This window comes from Accipiter gentilis, chromosome 25, assembly GCF_929443795.1.
Source record: "Accipiter gentilis chromosome 25, bAccGen1.1, whole genome shotgun sequence".
NCBI lineage: Eukaryota > Metazoa > Chordata > Aves > Accipitriformes > Accipitridae > Astur > Astur gentilis.
The window spans coordinates 20,348,789-20,369,712 of record NC_064904.1 but is presented as its reverse complement, the minus strand read 5'-3'; the positions used below and the strand labels follow the sequence as shown (position 1 = coordinate 20,369,712).

Below are 20,924 nucleotides of genomic sequence, written 5' to 3'. Positions count from 1 at the left end.
GCTCCCGGGGCGGTCGGCCTTTTGCTTTGGTGCAGGAGCACGCAAGCTTTTTGCCGGGAAAATAAAAAGTAGAAGAATGAAAGGAGAAGCTGATGGCTCTGGATTTAGGGCACCGTCCCAAGGCAGCTGCCTGCTGCGGAGCTCTGCCGCTCGCCAACCCCCTTCCCCATCCCCTCTACCGGAGAGCGCCGGAGCCACGGCCGGATTTTTGCTAATAGATGAGGACGTGCTCCTTCTGCTCGCTTTAGGTCCCGGCCCACACTTCGTTAGCCACGGAGGCAGCGTTACAGCCGTCGCCTAATTGCTGGCCCGCGCTGCAGCCAGGAGCACGGGGAGGCCAACGGCATCGGCACCCGGTGCCCATCACCGTGCGAGCCCGGCTCCTCCCCGGCTTCCCACGGCAGCGGGACGAGGAATTTGGAGCTGGAGCAAGGGAGGTGGCCGCTTGGCACGGCTGATCCCTGAGGACCGGCGAGGAGGGCAACCGTCGCCTTTGTCGGAAAAGCCCCAAGGACATCCGAAGGAATTTAGGACGTCTGGGGGTGAGGAGCTCACCCCAATCCCTTCCCGCTCACCTCCTCGCAGGCGCTGGAGGCGATGCGCGGGGGACACGCTTCTTCGCTCAGCGGCTCGATGACGGTCACCTCGGCAAAGTCCTCCACCGACTCCTGGAACTCCGGCAGGGACCGCCGGCCGTAGCGTTTGCCGCCTTTGATGTACTTGGGCTGCGCTTCTGGGGAAGAATCTGTGAAATTCAAGAACAAAGCGCATCTGTAACGTGATTTTTTTTACAGATCCGGCTCCTGGGTCACAGCACGCAGGGCTGGTTCGGTTGCAGCATTTCAAGCACTGAATTGCCACCACCGTTCCCCCTGGGTAAGGCACCAGCCGCTGCTCCTTTCCAGGACCACTACCCTCACCGTGGCATCGGGCCTGATGGGTTGGAATTGGTCCTGCTCAAAAAAAAAAAAAACAAACAACCCCAAAAAAAACCCAAAAAACAAATGCTGTCGCAAAGTGGAATCAGGGCTCTATCCTCCTCACCTTTCCCAAGTCCCAGATCAAGTTTTCTCCGTTAACAGGGGGAAATAACCCTCAAGCTTGCAAATAGCTTCAGATGGAAAGCCCATTAGGTCTCTCCTCCTTGCGCTAATCTTTATTACCGGCGATGGACAGGTTTAAATAGGAACAGCGTTGCACATGGGCAGCTCAAGTCTCCAGATTACGCAGACACCTGGGCGACCACCACTGCTTTTGGTGGATTTAAATCACAGTTTCAATAAAAGCGTGAAAACAACCAGGTGACTGGAAAAAAATTGGGCAAGTTTGGAGGCAAAAGTCTCATGGGGGCCGACACAAGCAGCTGATCCGGGCGACAGCGGGGCAGGTCCCAGCTTGTGCTGTGCAACTAATGCCAACTGCAAGATCTAAATAACCCTTTGGAGTCATCATCTAATTACAGGGGGCTCCGCTCGCATTCCCCGGCTCCAGCTTCCTGCAGCAAGCTCCTGCCTTCGGGGACTGAATTATCCGGGAGCCTTCACGGACAGGGATCAAAACAAAAAATAAATAAGCACGTTTTGGGCTATTTTCAGTGAGAATCATCCGACGTCTGGAGCAGGGGGCAAATTAAACGGAGGACCAAATTAACCAGGGATTCAATTAGGGAAAGGCTCTCCACCATGCTTTGTTTTAGTGTTTGCTAACCGTACTGTCGAAACCCCCCCAGGACTCGATCATCTCTATTTTCTGCCACTTGCAGCGCACCAAGGCAGTGGCAAGAGCAGCAGCTTTTTAAAATTTTATTTGCAGAGCGCTCTGGTACAAAATAAATGCAAGAGTGCAATACTAATAAGGAGCAGGGAAGCTGTTCAATCATTGACAAATGGTCTCTAAACCCCCCCTGCCCAAATGCCTCCTTGGATAATATTCCTTTAGATATGGAAGAAGGCTTCAAGCTTGTTAGAGGAAAAATATTCTGCAACTTAGCTATGCAATGAATTATAAAATACACAGGACTAGGAGTCCTTTGATTCCTCCAGCCTTGCACTCCATCCATCCATATTGCAGCTCTAGGGAACAAACCCAGCGCCCGTGTTTGAACAAGGCCATTTTAACAAGATTTGCTGCAGCTGGGACTCGCACATGAAAGTTGTGTGATGAAGTGCGCCGATAGAAAAATCGCAATGAGACAGGCTGATTAAGTAAGAGCCCGAGAACAAAAGCAAACCTTATCACTCCTATTAAAGCCTGCCCGGTGGTGAACAATCTCCATCGAGCAGCTCTCTCTGAAATGCTAATATTTGTGGCTACTCATTCACCCATTTATTTTCTCCCTGCCACCTCCCCGCCCTTGCAGAAGAGGGCTGGGGGGCTTGGTTTTTTTTGTTGTTTTGGTTTTTTTTTTGGTTTTTTTTGAGAAATAATCTTTCCTCCTCTAAGACAGAAACGCACCTCTGTGCCCATCTGTCTTTGGAAAGATGTGGGAGGAAAAGAAGCAGTCATTTAGCAATAATGAAGCTATGGTTAAATTTCTGTCTGGATTTCCCAATGCTCAGAAGAGTCCCGTTTCCACCCCCCCACCCCAACAGCGTGTTTAACAGCTCAAAATCCAGCTGTATATAGAATTAAAGGTGCCTTCACGCCGTGCCACCCTGCAAGCACTTTAACAGCAAGCGGGGAAATGGGAGCTTCTCCCCACTTTTGTGTTTTAAGCATTTGGAGGCTGGCAACTGATTTCTCTCTCCTCTTTGGTCCGAGCAACCGGGTGTGCTTGTTTTGCTTTTGCAATTAAAAAACTGCAAAGCCTGAGAACGTCCCTGGGAGGGAAAGGTGACCCTTGACAGTTTGACCAGTGCAGAAAGTTTGCTCCTGCCTCAAAAAGCTCCGACTTTGAAATAGGCTGTCCCTGAGCCCAGCTTCCAAGGGGATCCCAGCTCAAGCACCCCAAAATCCCATTTCCAGAGCCAGCATGCTTTCGTTAACGCTAGGTTACAGCTCTTTCCCCGCAAGCCCCCGTGCCGTTGGCTGCCAGGCGCAGGTGCAGGATAAAACCCTCGTGTTACGAGGCCACGGGCATCGCACCGGCGTAAGGGACCGAATCCTGCAGCCCCATCCCTGGGAGCACAGACCCGTCTCCTTTGCAGAAAGCCCCACGCACCATTATTTCTGGACTGGGTGTCCGTGGATACCTCCCATACGTGCAGCATCCTCTAAGGGCCTCTGCCTTCCGGCTTTCCCAACCCAAACCCCCAGTGCCCTCGACGCTCCCACCATCCCCAGTATTTAGGGAAAGCTAAGCACACATGCCAGCAAAAAGCCGCAACTCGTGCTCCCCGAATGCGGAAAATTCACTGACGAGCTAAGCGGAGTTTCTTGTTTCCAGCCAAAACTGATGAGGAGGGATGGAAATAGCTGCTCAGTCCACACGTGCTTTCAAAGGCACAGGAGAAAACAGGAGGGAGATGTCAAAAATCGATGCTTTCAGTGAGGCAGATGCCCATAAGACAGCCCTGTATGCTATTTATCCCAAAAACTGTAAAATATACCCCTGTACTTAACACCGAGGGGAGGCTGCTCGTGCTCGAGTCTGACCCCCGGTACCCCCCCTTCTGCAACCAGCAGCAAGGCGAGATGCTGCTCCTCATAGACCCTCGCTATTGTGCGGCTGACAAGCTGCCAAGAAAAAGAAAAAAAAAAAAAAAAAAAAAAAAAAAGAAAAAGAAAATAGGTCGAACCCTCCCTGCTTCCTACAGCCCTCGGCAACACGCGGGCTTAGTAAAACACACACTCCGGAGCTGGTGCCTAATTAGACACTGGGGTTTGATCTGCCCCCCTGAACTGCCCCCGGGGCTGGGGGTGAGAGCAGGAGCTGTCAAGAGAGCAAGCCTCTCGCCTCCCTGTCCCACTGCCCGGGGTGGGTTTGTAGCCCCCAAAGTGCCCCCTGAAAAAGAAAAAAAACCCAACTAAATCTGTATTTCACAAGAACCCCCCCTCGATTTAAGCACTGCAGACAGAAGCCATCAATTCCCTGGCTCGCTCCCCCCCCTCCCCGTCCATCTCAGCAGTTAAACGTCTCCATGGTTAGAGATTTACACTTGATTTTCTGCCTTTCTGCGCTAGATAAGTCATTTCAAAATCCTGCTCTGCCCTCAGACGCTTGGGGAGGAGGCGGGGGGGGGCTCCCCTTGATGGTGAGCAGCATTTTCCTGGGCCCAGCATCAAAGCCAGCGAGCGCAGACAAAAGGGGTTTTAGAGGAGGGAGACCCTCACCCCGTCGTTTAGAGGTAAAATTAATTTCTTTGCTGCTTAAGATTTGGAAGGGAGGGATCCTCCTCGTGGCAGCAGACAGCCTACCGCTGGGAAAAGCCCATCACAGCTAGAATCTGCTAAATCCTAATCCCCCCCCCCCCCCCCCCCCAGACACCAGGTACTGCCTAAACTCCTCTTAGTCCTTATTTCACTCTTAGTCCCCATTTCGCACTTTGGGCTCAGCAACAGAGGTGGAGAGGGAGAGGTTGCTGGGTCACCCCAGCCCCAAAATCAATGCATTTTGGCCCAGAGGCATCGTCTGTGCTTAAGTCGCCCCTGTGCAGACAGCAGCACCGGTTTTATACCTGTCCCCACACCCCGGTCTGCTTGCAGAGCCAGACCTTTGCAACCTGTGTGAGCCACCTTTCCCCCACGGGTGGGATTCCTGCAAGGACATCGTCCCCACCAGCTCCTCTTCAGGAGGGCAGCTCTGTTGTCTCCATGCTCTGGGAAGTAAAAAAAAAAACAAAAAACCAAAAAACCACAAAAAAACCCAACAGCCCCTCATGACCGCAGGGAGGATGGCGTCAAGCTGCTCTTTAATTTGTCCTGGGTGTTCCCGTAATCCTGCACTCCACCCCGGTAATCCCTCCCTATCCAGGCTTCCAACGCACAGAGCTGACTTTTTATTTGCCATAATGGGGAAGAAAAAAAGCCTGATTATTTTTCCCCCCCCCCAATCACCCACATAACTGATTTTTTTTTCCTTCCCCCCACCCCTTATATCTATTTTATTGTCCCCAGACACCCCCTCACTGCTACAGTGACCCATGGACAAAGAGCACCGGTGGCAGCAGCACCCAGCCCGGGTCCCACGGGGCTCCCAGCAGCATCTCTCCAGACCACCAAACCCCGGTAATTCAGGCTGTAACTCATCCGCACGCACCACCTTTGTCAGGCAGCTCCGCAAAGGTCTGATGTGCTGCTGGGATTGACACACTCCTGCTTGCAGAAGCTAAAATAACCCCTACTTTAAGACACATTCAGGCCTTTTTCTGCTTTTCCCAGAGTCTCCCCTATTCCTCTGCCCAACCACGTCACTTCTCGACAGAGCTGGGGTTTTGCCCGCCTGGCTGACGCTCTGGTTTGCAGCTGGGTCTGCGTCCCCACACCAATGTCCTTGAGGGGACAGAGCTGATGACAGCAGCGCTGGGAACCCTGCCGGCCTTAGTTTTCAGGGCTGCTTCCCAGGCAAAGCGCCTGCAGCACACCAGGACCATCCTCCCTGCCAGTCTTCCCTTCCGAAAGGGAATCTAGCTTCTTTGCCAAAAAAAAAAAAAAAAAAAATTAAAAAAAAATTATATATATATAGATATATCAGCTGTTTTCTGCAAGCCTGAGTGCCTCTCCCACTTGCTGCTTTCCCCCAAAAAACCAGGGAAACCCCATCAGCCGCTTCTGCAGGAACTGCTTTTGCATCCCACAGCAGTTTTGGTTCCTCGTCCCCAGCCCGTGGGTCCCACCGTGACCCCAGAGGCTGCCCCATCACCCACGGGCTCCTTGTACCAAGCCATCCTCCCCGAGCCGGGCTGCGCTGCACCCATGGGGACAAGGATGCCGTCCCCTGCCGGGTCCCCCCAAGCCGCGTCGCACGGAGTGTCTGGGGGCTGCAGGGGAGCAGCCGGTTCGGAGAGCGAAAAGCCAAGCCCTCCGGCTGCTGGCAGACCCACGGGACCTTCCCATCGCCCAAGTCCTTGGGTAAAACCACAACATCAAGGCACACGGCCACGTCCTTGCAGAACAAACTCTGCGGATGCAGCAAACAGCCTTAAAATCCGTGCCTTCTCCCCCCCCCCCACCCCCCCAAATTAAATTTTCATTTAAATGATACAATTTGGAGCTCTTAACTCAATTTTTCCCAAGCCCGGGGCAGGCTGTAACACCAGCATTTCCACAGTCACTGACAGTTTGACACCAACAGCGCGAAGCAGCTTGTTCTCCCAATCTCAAGTTTGATCTAAATTAAAAGAAGCAAAGACTTTGGCGTTAACCAACCTGTCAAAATGCATTAAAAATAAATGTCTCCCAGGCCTGCCTGGCGCAGGCTGCCTACCTGCGCCGCATGCCCTTTGATTACCTGCCTTGCAAAACCCAGCTGACAAACGTGTCCCCGAGGAGGGCTCTCAGACTCCAGTGCAGCCTCTTGCCGGCTGCATTTGTAATTTCCCCTGCGATAACCCCGAATTTAGCCCTTTCTGGAAGATTTATTTATATTTAAATCAAACCGGAGCTTCTCAGCCATATGATTCCCCAACAAATGCAGAGCACCGGATTAGTTCTGGTTCGCTGGGGTGCCGGGGCTGCCTCCCATTCTTTGCCAGCTCCTTTCCGAGGGACTGGAAGGGATCGCAGCAGATCCGACCCCTCGCCAGGCACCGGCGAGGCTCCCCCCTCGCTCCCGAGCGCCCACCGACCCGCATCGGGAAATTGCGTTAAGGGATATGCCGGGTGCAAGAGCTGTCGTCGCCCATCTCCCTCTAAGCATTAAGAGCTTTGGAAACGAGGGGTGGAAAATAAAAATAATCCATCAATTGCATCTCTTGGGCCCTGCGGGTTTTGCAGCCTATTTAAGGGGGAAATTTGTAATTTTACTGCACTCTCAAGCGCGGGATGCTCCAGCTGAGATTGATGCTCCAGGAGAGGAAACCTGGAGTTTCCCTCTCCCCTCCTTGCTAAGCTGTTTTTTCCTTCGGGGATTTTGCATCCCTGCTGCTCCAAAGGCAGGATTAGGGATTTACATACAGGTGTGACACCAGGCAGACCTCACCCCCCCCCCCCCCCCCCCCCCCCCCCCCCCCGGCTCCAGCTGGAGCTGCAGGGGCTCAGCCCTCACCCCGGCCCCACACCTCCCCAGTGCTCCCAGTACCACCAGCCCCTTGTGCATGGAGAGGTGGGGGGGGGGGGCACACCAAAGCTGTGACCCTTTTTCCTGCTGAGGGTCTAAAAAGCCGCATTTTCAAGGCACGCTGAAACAAAGCAAGGAAAAACAGGATGGTGGGGACTTCGCAGCACCCGCTGCTTTCTCCGACCAGCCCCAGCCTGGTTTGTCAGAGGGCTCGTCTTGCTCAGGAACACCTTCGGGCCAGACTGGCTGTCCCCTGGGAGAAATACAGACACCTCGAAGTAGCTTCCTACAGGACCGAGCTCACCCCACTCCTCTCAAACACAAGGAAACAGAATGGACTTTAAAAAAAAAAAAAAAAAATTAAAATCAGTGCTAGACAGGAGGGGTGTTTCCATGTCCAGCAGCCCATCCCCAGGAGGAGCTCTTGCAGACAGCTTCCCGTTATAACCTTCACAAAAATAAAGTAGCATCCAAAGCCAGCATGGGTTTTCGGTAAGGCACTGCTGTCCCCCCCGAGACAGATCCCACCACTGGCTGGAGCGGAGGGTCCCCCGAGGCAGAGCTCACAAACCCTCCTGCCAGGCTGGGCTCACACCACCTCAGAGCCAAAATATTCGAGTGGAGGGCAAGGGGATGTGCCAGCCCCAGCTGGGAAAAAGCAGCAGCAGCATTAAAGCAGCCATTTGATTGCCTGCCCATAACTATCTGCTGCAGCCGGAGAGCTCCTAAAGCATCCCTGGCCACCAGAAGCGTTGTGGGATGGAGAGATCTCAGCCCATTTAGCAGCCATGGGATGTCTTGAGCTTCTGAAGTGCTGTTAGCTGTCTACACGCAGACATCACGTGCCTCTCCGGGCATTTAGATCATGGTAATGGGATATAAATAACTAATAGCTCAGAAAACGCTTTTGTACAAGGCTCCACAACAGACCTTAACTCCCCCTTCTCCCTAGGTCAGGGTCTTCTGCTTGGATGCCCAATCTCGGCACCTAAAAAGCACTTTCTCTTTTAAATCCCTCTGTGAGAGCCACCCACGTCTGCTTTGCCAAAGAAAATATACTGGCTTAGATAATTTCAGGATTTACCTGGTTCTTGGAAATGTTCTTCATTTGACAAGGTTCTGGATAAGATGAGGATAAGTGCTTCTTTAAATTGATCAAAGTGGACCTGTGGAAAAAAAAAGGAAGAAAAGAGGATATCAACTGCTGCCGATAATTAACTATCAGGCCAACAATCCAGCAGGAGGATGGGCAGCAATGCCAATCACTCAGACCACCACAGGAGCACGCCTGTGTCCGCCGCCAACCTCGGCGAGGGGCACGAAGGAACCTCGGCTTGTTCGGTCTTGGGGCCTGGAGAAATGGCAGCAAGCAACACGAAGACACAGCAAGCACCTTTAAGCACATGGAAAAAATGATTGCTGTCACAGAACGACTCAAAGCCATTGCTTTAACCCATTGGGTGGGGTTTTCCATCAAGCGAGAAGCCAAAACAACGTGTCCGGAGGACCAGGGAGCATCTCCATCGCTTGAGATGACGTGGCCAGAGTCAGTGGCTCCTACAGCGAGATACCAGTCCTGACCAGTGACGAGATACTGGTCGTGGAAACGCTCCACTGCCCTAACCAAGCTTCAGAAAACTCTTTCCAAAGCGGATGGCAGAAAGGCGCACCCTTTCCAGGGCAGCCCTGCCCTGGCTCCTGCCTGCTGCAGCTCCACAAGGGCTGGACTGGAAGTACCACGTCTGGATTGTGGCTAGAGAAAAAACAAGGAGGGATTTTCCCCCCCCCCACCACTTTTCCATCTGCGTCTTCCTGGAAAGCCTCCTGCCTCACCGCCACGAACAGTTGCAAAGGGGCTACAGCATCCTTCACAGCCGCGCTGGGGAATGTCAGCAATTCCAGCCGTGGGGGACGGAAACCCGGGGACAGCTGGGGAAGCTATTTGACATGGGTCAGCGGCGAGGCAGAGCTGCCTGCTACGATTTCTTTTGGCTAAATAAATCTTAGGAGAATTTTTAGCATTGAACAAGAGACTTTGTATTTAAAGAACCCACCGAGGTTGCTCTCGCTGGCAGAGTCGATTGCTGTAAATTGGGCACAAAGGGCAGGAGCTGCAGCCAGAGGGGATTTTAACGCCGCTGGGGGAGGCAGAAGTGGCAAAGTCCAGGTCTGAAGTTCGCCAGCTTGTTCGAGCCAGCCCCCAAAAAAAGAGCAACGTGCTCCCAGGCAGGCGGGGGACAACAGCGGAGCTGGGGGCTCAGCCACGGGCCCCCCGTGCAGGGGAGCACCTCACACCGCAGCTCAGGCAGCGCGAGTCACGCCTGCGGTTTTAAACACAGGCTCCCCGAGTAATTAAACAGTTAGAAATATGTTCAGCAAAGAAACTTGTCAGGGGTGCCTTCATCTGAATACTAATTGCTGCCATTCATTTCCAAACGCCGGTGTACTTCAAAAGGACAGTTTACAGAGATAGGAGAATTTGCCTGATTAAAAAAACTTGACATTTAGACTAAATGAGGATGAATAAAAGATGAGGGTGTTCGAATAACAGGTCCCGTCCCCACGGGATCTTCTCAGGAAGGGAACGGTGACAACAGCCAGAGGTACAGACAGAGCCGGTCCCTCGGACGGGTGCTGGGGCTGGGTTCAGATGGGACCTCATGGCAGCAAGAAAATAAAATAAAACCCACTTGGCATCACTCACGCAAACACACCAAATAGGAAGGCAGAGTAAAACCACCTGGGCAGGTGCGGAGAGCACCACTGACACGTAACCTGCTCTGCCTAACGAGCCCCGTAACTCCTGTTTGCCAAGAAGCGCTAACGAAGGGGAGGAAGGAAGAAGAGACCCGAGCCCTCGCTGCCGCAGCTGCGTGCGGGACAGATGGCTCCGGCATCGAGACCGCAGAGCAATTTTACCATGACCACGACGTCCAAAGAAGCCCACGGAAGATTAGGGTGCGGGACAGGAGGTGGCCATTCTCCAGCCTCCCGTGCCAGCACCGTAGCCGGCTGCACTGCAGGAAAATTTAAAGTGCAAATCAGCAGCAGAGAGACACGACAGCGGGTGCCGGCGCAGGCTCAGAGGGGTCCCGCAGTGCCTTCCGAGCGGCAGCACCCACCTCTGTAGACGTAGCCCAAGCTGGTAGAGGAGGGGGATATTTTTCTTCAGGAAAACCTCTGGCCCATCCTATAACCAGGAAAAACCGTCTCTCTTTGTGGTGCACATTTGACCTTGGATGCTGCATGTCTGTACCCAGAGCACTTAAAGAGTTAGAAAAATGCAACTGTTAAAATTAAGCTGTGCTCAAGTACAAGCCAGGCAGGGACAGCAAAGCCTCAAACACTACAATATCTTATGAAGACAGCAATCCTTTGCCACTGCTCCCCAGCAAAGCCCTCGCTCTACATCCCCACCCAATTTAAATGCCAATGTGCGTGCAGGGGAGGACGTGCATCCCCAGGAGGTACGGTGTAGGCAATGCCCACATCACGAAGCACCCCGCACCCCTGTGCTCGGTACCTGCACACCTCCAGCATCCATGTGCTGTCACGGAGGGCCACAATCCCACCTGGAAAATCCGTGCCGGGGAGGCTGTGGGCTTCCCGCGAGCGCACGGAGCACTTCCAGGGATGCGACAGCCCACGTGGGCAGGCACAAGTCTGCAGCAATAGCCTTTGGTTTTTGCTCAGAGAACATTTCCAGCAAAAGGACTGGCCTGGACAGCCCTGGGGAGGAGAGCACTGACTGCAGCGGTGTTGGACAAAGCACCGTCCACTTCTGGAAAACAGCCTCAGACACTCAAGCCAACCCAAAAGCTTTACAAATGCAAGGCAGAAAGTATACAGCAGCAAAACAGTGTCGGGGTATTTAAAGTTAATGCTCTGTTGAATATGCTCGACTGAATTTGGGGGATTTTGGAACTGCCGACTCGTGCATCTGCTCACGGGGGTCTGAAACAGCAACTCGAGGGCTGATCCAAACCAGCCCGAACCCAGCCGAGTTTGGGAGGCAACGGCACGGTGTGCGTTCGTGCCCACCCAGAGGTGTGGATCAGGGTCAGGACACGTGTCCCTGCAAACCCCACAGCGAGACCAGGGTTCTGCACAGTGCTGGGGACTTGTTAAGTCCCTGGTGAGGAGAATTTTCCCAGAACACATAAATCAGAGGCAAACAAGACTAATATGCCAACGCAGGCAGAGCAAGCCCAGCCCAGCTTCCCCACGGTAATCAGGGACCAAGCAAGCTGCCGGCTGCTGAGCAACCCCGGCACCTTTGAGAAATCTTGACACCTGCTTTAAAGCAAGTTTCCTATGAAGCCGTGACTTATTAGCACTAAAAAGAGAGCGTGCACGTGCCAAGCTACCTGCTGCTTCTCGCTATTTGTCCCTGCAATGCAAAGCAGCAGACTGCAGCCCCGGTCTCTCGGGGGCAAACCAGCATCGGTGGCTCCTTCCAGCTCCCTCTCCTTCATCTTCAAGCAAAGTCCTTTTCTCAAAGCCCTGTCCCTGCTTGCAAACACCCACCAGCAGAGGCAGCCAGAAGTTTGCAGAGGGAAATGTCAGGTAGGGAAGACATAGGAACAGGTCAATCTTGCGCCCAAGTCTCCTGCCCGGCATGCAAAAAGCCACCGCGAATTGAGGGCAGCGGCGTCACAGCGGGCTCAGAGGGAGTATATTTGCAAGAGGTCACCAGCCAAAGCATTGAAGGGAGCTGACGAGTGAAACCCCACGCCGCGGTGTCCTTGCTGCGGGCTCGCTAATGCAATCGCGGAGGGGCAAGGTGAAACCTGAACTCCCCGTCCCCGCTTGAGGACGGCCACAAACTCCTTGCACAAGGTCCGGGGGTGCCCGACTTACCCCCCTCCCTGCAAATCATATAACCGCGGTACCCGAGACGCCACTCCGCGTTAGCTGCTAATTAACAGGCGCCGTTCTCTCGGAGGCCGGAGGAGAAGGGCAACTCCTGCACGCATCCTCTCGGTCCCACAGTCAAGCGCGAGGGGTCCGAGGAAACAGCTTTTCCCGAGGAATCCCAGGAATCGCTGCGAGCGTCGCCTCCGCACGCAATCCCGTGAGGAAAGCGGTTCTGGGATGGTTTGGCTCTGCTGCCAACCCGGGTGGGATTTACACACCCTCGCCGGACCCCGCAGATAGCACGTACCCATTAATTCCCAAAGCATCGCACGGAGCGGGGGGACGCAGCGCGTCCAGCCCCGCGCCGGGATGCCAGCTCCGCTCCCGGTCCAACCATCGCGGTGCATTCATCCCCAGAGCAGAGCCCCCGGCACAAAAGCAAGCACGTGGCCCCGCCGGGTTGCCCCTCGGCGGACAAAACCGTCGTGTGTCCGTGTCCCCCCCCCCCAGTGCCCTCCCATAAAACCCGGTCTCTGGAAGCGCGGACAAACAAAGGCTGCTCCCACCGCCAAGAGGAACCATCTGCGGCAAGGAGCCGGCAGGGCAGGTGCAAGAAGCCTGCGCTCGGGGAGCAACATGTTTGCTGTTATTCTCCCGACGAGCTCCCTAGGAAACCCGGAGGATTCGATAGCTATTAAATCAGGCTCGCGCTTAGACATGGGCCATTGCTGCTGCTAACAAGCGCAAATGCTGGGGAGATGGGAGGAAACGAATGTCAGAATAATCTTTGTCTCCTGCAAGTCGCGGGTCGCGAGCGAGAACCGTCCCCAAAGACAAAGAGGGGAAATAAAATAAAAACGCTCCTTGGAACGCCCAGGGACAGCTTGCGGGGATAGAGCTCCCGCCTGGGACGGGGCGAGCGTCACCCAGCACTCGGGACGCTTTCGCTGGGGCTTTTCGGTGCTGTTGGGCTGAGCGTTTACTGCATTTATCTTTGCTTTCCACCCACAGGGACGAGCACTGTTGCTTTAGCCCTGACCAGCTGTGACAACCACATATTTAGTACTGTTCTTCCTTGCCCTCTATGCCACCATCCTACAAACGGCAAAGCCGGATAACAGCACCCGAGCAGTGGAAGCTCAAGTCAGAGCACGGAAAGTCTCCAGTGCTCAAGCAAAAGCCACGCTGCAACTCCGAAGGTCAGAAACCTCCGTCTGGATCCATCCATGCTCCGGCACCACTTGCCGTCAGCAGAAAAGCTACGGCCCCAGGGCAGGCGAGGAAGAGGAGGCTTTGTTCGTTAAAGGAATTATTTTGTTTTGTGAAAGCTGCCATTTGATAGGAAATCGGAGTCAGCGTGGCTGCTTAGCTCACGTCTATCGAGAGCCCTGGCTGCCCTGCTCTGCGTTTTCTGATTTTAATAAGCAGTGATGGGATTTCAGGGTGATATTGAGGGAAGCATCCAACGCACTGCGAGCACAGCGCGCTGGGAAGGAGGTAATGCAGGAGCACAAGGACATCCACACTGAACACAGAGGTCCCCCCAAGGGCGAGCAGCTTCTGCTCGACACCCTGGCATTTAACTCTATAAAGGTCCAACCACAACTGAAAAATCGCTTTGGAAAGCATGTTGTGCTCACCGGCCACAGCTTCCCTCCTGCTGCAGCCCCGCAGAAGGAAGGAGCCATTTGTCCCCAAAAGCATATCCCAGGTGGGTCTGTGATAACCGCAGCTGCGTGTGGACACCACCACCAGGTAACGTGGACAAAGTGGGTTCAGCCAGCGACTGCTGGCGTTGGACAATATTCTCTGCTTCAGAGAAACGTGCCTGACTGCATGCGACCCCACCGCTTTAAGTACAGCTTAAGTCAGTGCAAATCACAGGCTCAAGCCCTGGCTTTAGGTCCCCATCGCATCTCAAGCGCCGCAGAGTTTGCGCAAGCACCCGGTGAGCTGGTTTGGGGAGATGACCCAGGCCAAAAGCAGCATTTAACCGGTGCTGGGGGGCACATGTGCTGTGTGAGCCAGAACACGCTTGGCTGAGCACCAGCGTGGGTGCAGGGACGGCAGGGACCCGGCACTTGGTCTAGCCTCGGACAAGGGGAAAAAAAACCGCAGCCGGCATCAGTGCAACGCCAGCACACGAGGCTAATCTTTAGGTGGGGGTTTCTGAGAGTTTCAGACTGCCTCCAGTCAGGGAAGACATACCAGCGAGCAGTTTCCTTGCCAGTTATCACTAATCCCCCTCTCGGAAGCCGCCCTGCGCCCACCCTGCTCAACAGAACAACAGACACCGCAAGTCCTGCAGCCCCAGAGCCTCGGGGATGTTGGATATTCACAAATTACAGACTCTCAGCTTCTTCCCATGTGCACAGGAGCAGTGCCTGGTGCTGCCTTGCTCCCAAGCCCCGGACCCACCCCCCCCATCGCCCCAGCCTTACCCTGCCTAGGACGTTGCCTTGGAGAAGGGTCTGCTGCAGTGCCGGGGCCACCTCCTCCAGGTGCAGCACATGGCAGAGGTCGGTGAGCTCCTCCTGCCCCAGGGACCCCGTGCCCGTGCTGTCGAAGCTGTCGAAGAGCTCCTTGAGGCGAGCTTCATACTGGTCCTGCTCAGCTTCATCCATCCCATAGCCTGCCACGCTCACCTGCGGGGAGAGACGGGGCCGGTGAGCATCGACCGCAGCACGGCATGCAAAGGCAAAAAAAAACCCAAGGGCTGGTTCAGGGGCAGCCCGCGAGGCCGATTGCCGCAGTTTTTGTTCGCATTAAGTCAATCTGGTGCCCTACCACCCCTCCAGCCTCTTCCATCCCACCGCGTGAAGGCAGAAGTCGCACAGCAGAAAAAGCAAGGGGGGAAAAAAAAGCCTGCAGAGCCAAACCCTCCAGGTGAGGACAGCCCCAGGTTGCACATCCCTACCTGCCACCTCTCACTGGCTCCACGAGCCGCATATTTGGCTCAGCTGGAGCAGCTGAGGTGCTGCGGGGGAAAATTGTTCCCTTGAGCTCTGCTAGTTCCCAGGTGTTGCAAGTGATGCTTTATCTGCCTGAGCGAGGAGATAAACAACAATCCCGGCAGTAAAAGCTCACCGGCAGCAGGGAGCAAAGCATGGGGCTCTGCCTGCCAAGGGGAGGGCAGGAGATCCCAACCGCTGCCTCCTCCTGCACCCCAAACACTTCAGGCCAGCCAGCCACGGTGTACACCCCCCTCCACGAACATAAAACACATCACTGAGCCAAATATGCTGCTTTTTATGCTGGCCCGGGCGCAGGGAACCCCAACGTGCCATCAGCCCTGTTGATGCCAGCGTGCAGCGTCTCTGCTTTCCAGCACAAAGCCACACGGTGCCGTGCGCCTGGGGAGGACACGTCCCCGCTGGGTCACTGCCCGGTCCCATGGCATTCACTGGGCTGCTCTTCTTTAGGTACTTCGGCTCAAACCCTGTCTGAAGGCAGAGAAGTGTTTGACAGGGGACACTGCTAGGGTGGCAGCAAACCCAGCCCCGGAGCAGAAATGACCCCGGCGTGGAGACAGCTGAAACATATCTGGTCTCCCGCACCAGCAAACAAAGCCCAAGCGGTTTCTCCACCACTCACCCAAGGGTTTCATCCTCTCCTCCAAGTCAACAATTTTTCATCTGTCTCATCCCATCACTAACCAGGGCATTGCAGCCCCAGGAACTGTTTTGGGGAGGGAAATTTCCTGTCCAAAACGAAGGATTTGGCTGGCATCCGTTTATCCAGCCCGGCTGCGGGGCTCCCTGCTGGCTGGGGGCAGAAGCATAACCCACTGCCACGACACAGCCTCGGCATGCACGGCCACCGCGGGGTGGACATGCCACCACCCTGGGGGGGGGGGGGGGCACGATAGGCACCGCGGCTGTCATCACCGGGGCACACCGAAGGGCAGCGAGCACCGCAGGGACCTGGTGGCCCAAAGACACATCCCCAAGAACGCTCAGCCAGCCTCAAACCATCGCCCACGCGCCAGCCAGGTCTCCGGGTAAATTTTGTTTTGCCCGTGCTGCTGTAGGTTTTTCTCAGCCAGATTTCCCAAAGCGGGGTCCTATCCCAACCCCCTCGCTGTCCAGCTTTGCTATGGAGCAGTCACCTCCCCAATTCCCTCTCAGCATCGCGGGGTTCCCGCAGCCTGCGGCCGCCCGCGTCGCCGGCCGTGCTCACGGACATCCCAAAACAAGCAGAGCTGCCCTGACTGCAGGGTGCAGCCCAATTTTACCCCCCTGCCCGCCACCGCAGCCTCGAGGAACACGCCGATCTTCGAGAGCATCGCGAAGCCACCGCACGAGCTCGCGCAAGCGTCCCGTGGCAGAGGGGCAATCGGAAAAGCCTGTCCCACTGATGGGAATGGATAACTGGGGAAATCCCCGGGGCGGACACTGCAGCAGCCGTGTCCTTGATTTTGCCGGCTGCGGGAGCAGATGCCAATACAGAGCAGCATCGGGCTCCCGCGCCTGCTGAGGGATGTGGGGCTGGTGCCAAGCGGCACGCAAGGTCCACGGCACCGAAATAGCCCAGCCTGGCTGTCCTTCCTCCCGCACTGACGTGGGCGAGGACGGCAGCATCGCCAAACCTCCGGAATGGACGCAATCCCTCCCCATCCCTCTACCTGAGCCTCACACCCTCGGTGTCTCCTGGTTTCCCCCTCCCCACTCCCACCCCAGATGCTTCTTGAGCTGCTTTAGCAAAGCACCCAAGCGCTGCGGGGAGGAGCGAGGGTGCAGACGCGTTTGCATCCAACCCAGGGTGCAGAGGAGGAGTACGGCACCCAAAAACTCAGGTGCCCGCAAACAGAAGGAAGGCAGCAAACTAGTCTCCGTCCTCACGCCGACAACCCCGTTTCTCCACCCGCGGTTCAGCACGCGTGGGGATCGACAGCGGAGAGCCCTGACCGCCCCGGCCGTATACCCCGGCAGCCCCAAAACTCACAGCCGAGCCTGCAGCAGAGGTGACTCCGAACCCTGGAGTTTTCCAGGCGTTTTTGAGTCTCTTATCTTCAGGGTCAGCCACCTCCTGCCCCCAGAGACCTTTCCAACACCCGACTTTAATTCCACACCGCCAGAACCAGTTCCCCCAGTTAGACAGCACGGAGAGCTAAACGCTACCTCCCAACGTGTCCCCGAGCACCCATGCTGCCGGAGCATTGGGGTCACCCCCTCTCGGTGGCGTACCACCAGACAGCCCCAAAAACTTACCCCGGATGAGTCTGGATGGGCTGAGGGAGGAGGCACTGGGGAGCCCATAAAACCAGCCAGAAAAATACGATCCCCAAAGGAGAAGAGCGTCAGGTCCACGGTCCCTGCCTGGGGCCAGACCTGCCCTACAGCCCAGGTGAGTTTTTGGCAAGGGCAGCCTCGCATGTCCCCACGGCAAGGGATGGTCGGAGCTCACTGGGCTCCTCACCAGCTTGGCATGGCCCAGCCACACCTGCGCAGCCCAGGGGAGGGGGATTTCATGCTTTCCAGCAAAAAAAGGCATCAGAAATAAAGAAAGAAGGGCAACGCTCTTCGCCTACCTGCAGTCAGTCAACGACGGCGAGCAGCCGGCAGCGAGGCGATCCCGCACGCATCCCATGCAACCTCCATCTTAGGAAGCCGGCTCCGGCACGCAGCCGGCTGCGCAAGGTGACCCAAGATGCCTACTCCCGGCTGAATTATTCAGCAGCTCTTCAAGAAAGGAGGGGAGGAAAAAAAAAAAAAAAAAAAAACCAAACCCCAACCCTCCTACCTGATGAGCTCGCGAGGCTGCCTGGCATCACCCAGCAGTCAAAATAATGAGGTCAACGGCATCAGATCCGCAGCGTGCACAGGCACCGGCACGCCGGAGCTGCCGTGCGGGATCGGGGATGGGAGACTGGCAGCAGAGAAAGGGCTAAGAGGGGAGGGAGTGGGGGAACACAAGAGGCACACAAAGCCCGAATTAAACTCCAGCCTTTCATCTCCGCTCCAGATGGGCCAGCAGCTGAGATGCAGGAGGGCGGCCCAGAGCCGGCAGGATAATAGGGGTGGGCAGGCAGCAGCTGAGCGGGGGCTCCCCGGTCCCCTGCGAGGAGGAGAGGGGCTGTTCCCCGCATAGGGCATCACTTTCTTCAGATTTATAGCTGGCCTTCTGTGTCCTGTTAAGACCCCCAAAATGCCCGGCTTGAGCAGACGGTGCAGAGAGGTGCAGGTTTAGGAGAACTACTTGGATTCATAACCGCATTATTCTTTATTTCTCTTCTCCCTATAAGAAGTCCCGGGAAGCAAAGCACTCGGGGATCATGAGAAGAGGAAGTTTTCACCGGCGTTTCTTTCCTTCCTTTAAATCCACCCCCTCCTGAGAGCCAGATAACCTTCACAGCGCACAATGTAGAGGCCTGATACGACTAAATTCTCAGCTAAATTTAACTCAAACAATATAGGCTTAAACAGTAATTACCGCTTTGCATATCAAGTGCCTGGAATCAATATCAACCTCCAAGCTTTAGCCTGGAACTAAGGAAGACACAGATTACCTGGTCAATCAACGGCGCCGAGTAAAAACTACACTTAGCGCAACGCCTTTTTTTTTTTTGGTGCAAAACAGTATTAACGCAAACAGCACGCTCGCTGCTGTGCAGTGGCGCAACACGGAGGTTTCAGGGATGCTCTGCCCGGATGCCCCCGTGGGCTGTATCACCGATCGCCCCTCTCCGGAGCTACGGGATACACCGCCTCCATCCCAAGCAGCCCCCCGCAGAAGGCGGGGGCGACCTCAAGCAAGTCATCTCCTTCAAGGGACAGCAAGGAAAATGTTGCTTTCGGCACTAGTCTTGATTGCCTCGACTCAAACGAAGGCCCGGCAATTAGCAGTAAGCGGAGCGGCAGCACGTGGCCACCTCCAAAACACAAGCACCCTCTCCCCGAGACGTAATCGTTCCGTAGCGTCCGCCCCACGCTGAAGAGCAAGACCACGCGTGGGCAGGTTAAAAGCAACTTGCCCTTCCCTCTTTGCTTGGGACAACCGGGACGATGTGAACATAGCTGGCAAAACCCACCAAGACCCCAGTTTTTAATGATGGGGTTTATGACGAGATGCCCAGCAGCCACTGAAACCAGACCCTCGAGCCCTTGCTGGAAAGCCAGAGCTAGGGTTGTCTCATCTAACTCATTATCTCCTTCCCCTAATGAACCAGCTCATCCATCGCAGCTGTGGCTAAGCTGCCATGATTCACCGCATATATCCCCAAACCCCCACGCCGCTGCCTGCGTCAGGGCGATTTTCTGAGCTCAGCCCACCCTGCAACACCCCGTCCCCTCGTGGGGAGCAGCGGCTCCACAGAAGGTCACGCCAAGAAACCAAAGGAAAGGGGTTAAAAAAAAAAAGCCCCAACAGACAATGAAGCACCCAAATATCGGTAAATCACTCGACAGCGTGCCCGGCTCTTCAAGGGTCACCACCAAAGTCAGCTTTACAGCTGGCGGTTCCTCCTCCCCATTGAGCACGGTCATAATTTTTGCAGCCCGGCGCTGGCTGCTTTGCACCTCAATGCCACCTCGCACCGTGCTCCCCAAAACACGGCCAAACCCTCCAAAGTTGGCAGAGAAAAGAAATTCTGTTAACCAAGCTCCACTCCAGATTAGCAAAGCAGCGATGGCATATAAAGCGCTATAAATTTATGTAAAGAGCTTCAAAAGAAGCGCAGTGTTTTGAATATTCACGCCACCCCGGTATTTGCATTGTAATAGGGGCCTTTCAATAAGCAGCCTTCCCTTCAATAAGGAAAAACAAAGCGCCCATCTGTTTTGATTTTGCAAATCGGGCTGGAGTTGCACTGCAATAACTCGGGGAGCCCTGGGTGCGATAAAGCCCAAGGTATAGGCACAAAGCTGATTATTTCAGAAGTAAACAAAGCGAGCCGGCAATTTATCCAACGACGCCTCGCGCGCCGGGAAATAAGGGATTCGGTAATTCCCGCGGAGCTCAACCCTGCTCCGGCTCCGATAAACCCGGGCCGTGCTGAATCACGGCGATAACGCCGCGCATCCGTCGCGATGCGGGGACCGCGGGGCGAGCTTCACGCCGTCGCCCCCGCTTCGGCGAGCGAAGGAGAACGACGGGCAGGATAAACGCGCTCGCCCAAACTGACACCAAGCTTGTCAGTGGGTCACCCTCCCGGGCTGCGGATTTGGGTTCTCCTGGCTCAGAGATTTGGGGTTTTCCTGGCTCAGAGATTTGGGGTTTTCCTGGCTCACGGCCTCAGCCCCATCCTTATCCGGATGCGCCAGAGTTGACGGGCCCCCACGGTTTGCGACCAGACGGCAGATGCCGTCTGCCGTCCTGGTGACGGCGAAGGCTTCGCCGATGACAAAACAACCGCCGTTATTAATTCCTCCAGCCACAGCCTGCTGCTTTCTCAACTCCACCCGGGAACAGACCCCGCTCCCACCCGCCACGTTTGGAGGATGCTTGGAGCATCTCTCCGGGAAGGGGGCTGCGCCACAGCACGGGATCCCCTTGACAGGAGGACGAGCAGCTCCCGGTTGCCCCCCGACCACCACCACCGGTGCCATCAGCCTAAAGGCCACCACCGGCGACCGGGGGGGGGGGGAGGGCTTTTGCGTGACACCCCCCCCCGACTACAGCACCCCGTCCCCAGCATCCCCTTCCTCTCCGGCCCCCCCCTCCCCTTTTCCCAGTACACCCACCTCGCCCGTTGCTCCCCTTCCCCGCCGTCCCCGGCCCGCAGCCCCGCACACGCGGCTCGGCCGCGCCGGGAAGGGGCGGGCTGCGCCCCGGTACCGCCCGCGGAGGAGGGACCGGCGGTGGCCGGGGCCGTGTCTCCCCCCCCGCCCCCCCGCCGCCGCCTCGGGGGTCCGGTAACCCCCTCGGCGGTGCTCGGCCACCCCCTTCCCGGTCCCCCCCCCCCGTTCTTTTC

General features: G+C 55.8%; 1 protein-coding gene across 12 annotated transcripts in view; it reads right to left on the bottom strand.

The window, feature by feature from the left end:
• NIN (ninein) overlaps positions 1–20,924 on the bottom strand; it is a 65,573-nt gene that overhangs the window by 44,617 nt on the left and 32 nt on the right. For 7 of the 12 annotated variants that reach the window (XR_007509627.1, XM_049829001.1, XM_049829008.1 and 4 more), the window contains exons 1-4: positions 17,756–17,946; positions 14,455–14,658; positions 8,241–8,322; positions 576–745 (exon numbers count right to left, since the gene is read on the bottom strand). Coding sequence is in view for 11 of the 12 variants with exons in the window: in XM_049829001.1 (XP_049684958.1) it covers positions 576–745; positions 8,241–8,322; positions 14,455–14,637 (435 nt within the window). In the remaining variant the exon portion in view is untranslated. Of the gene's footprint in view, positions 1–575; positions 746–8,240; positions 8,323–14,454; positions 14,659–16,367; positions 16,413–17,543; positions 17,660–17,755; positions 17,947–20,694; positions 20,751–20,924 lie in introns of those variants that run through there. The other 5 variants (XM_049829005.1, XM_049829012.1, XM_049829002.1 and 2 more) reach the window with 5 other exon arrangements.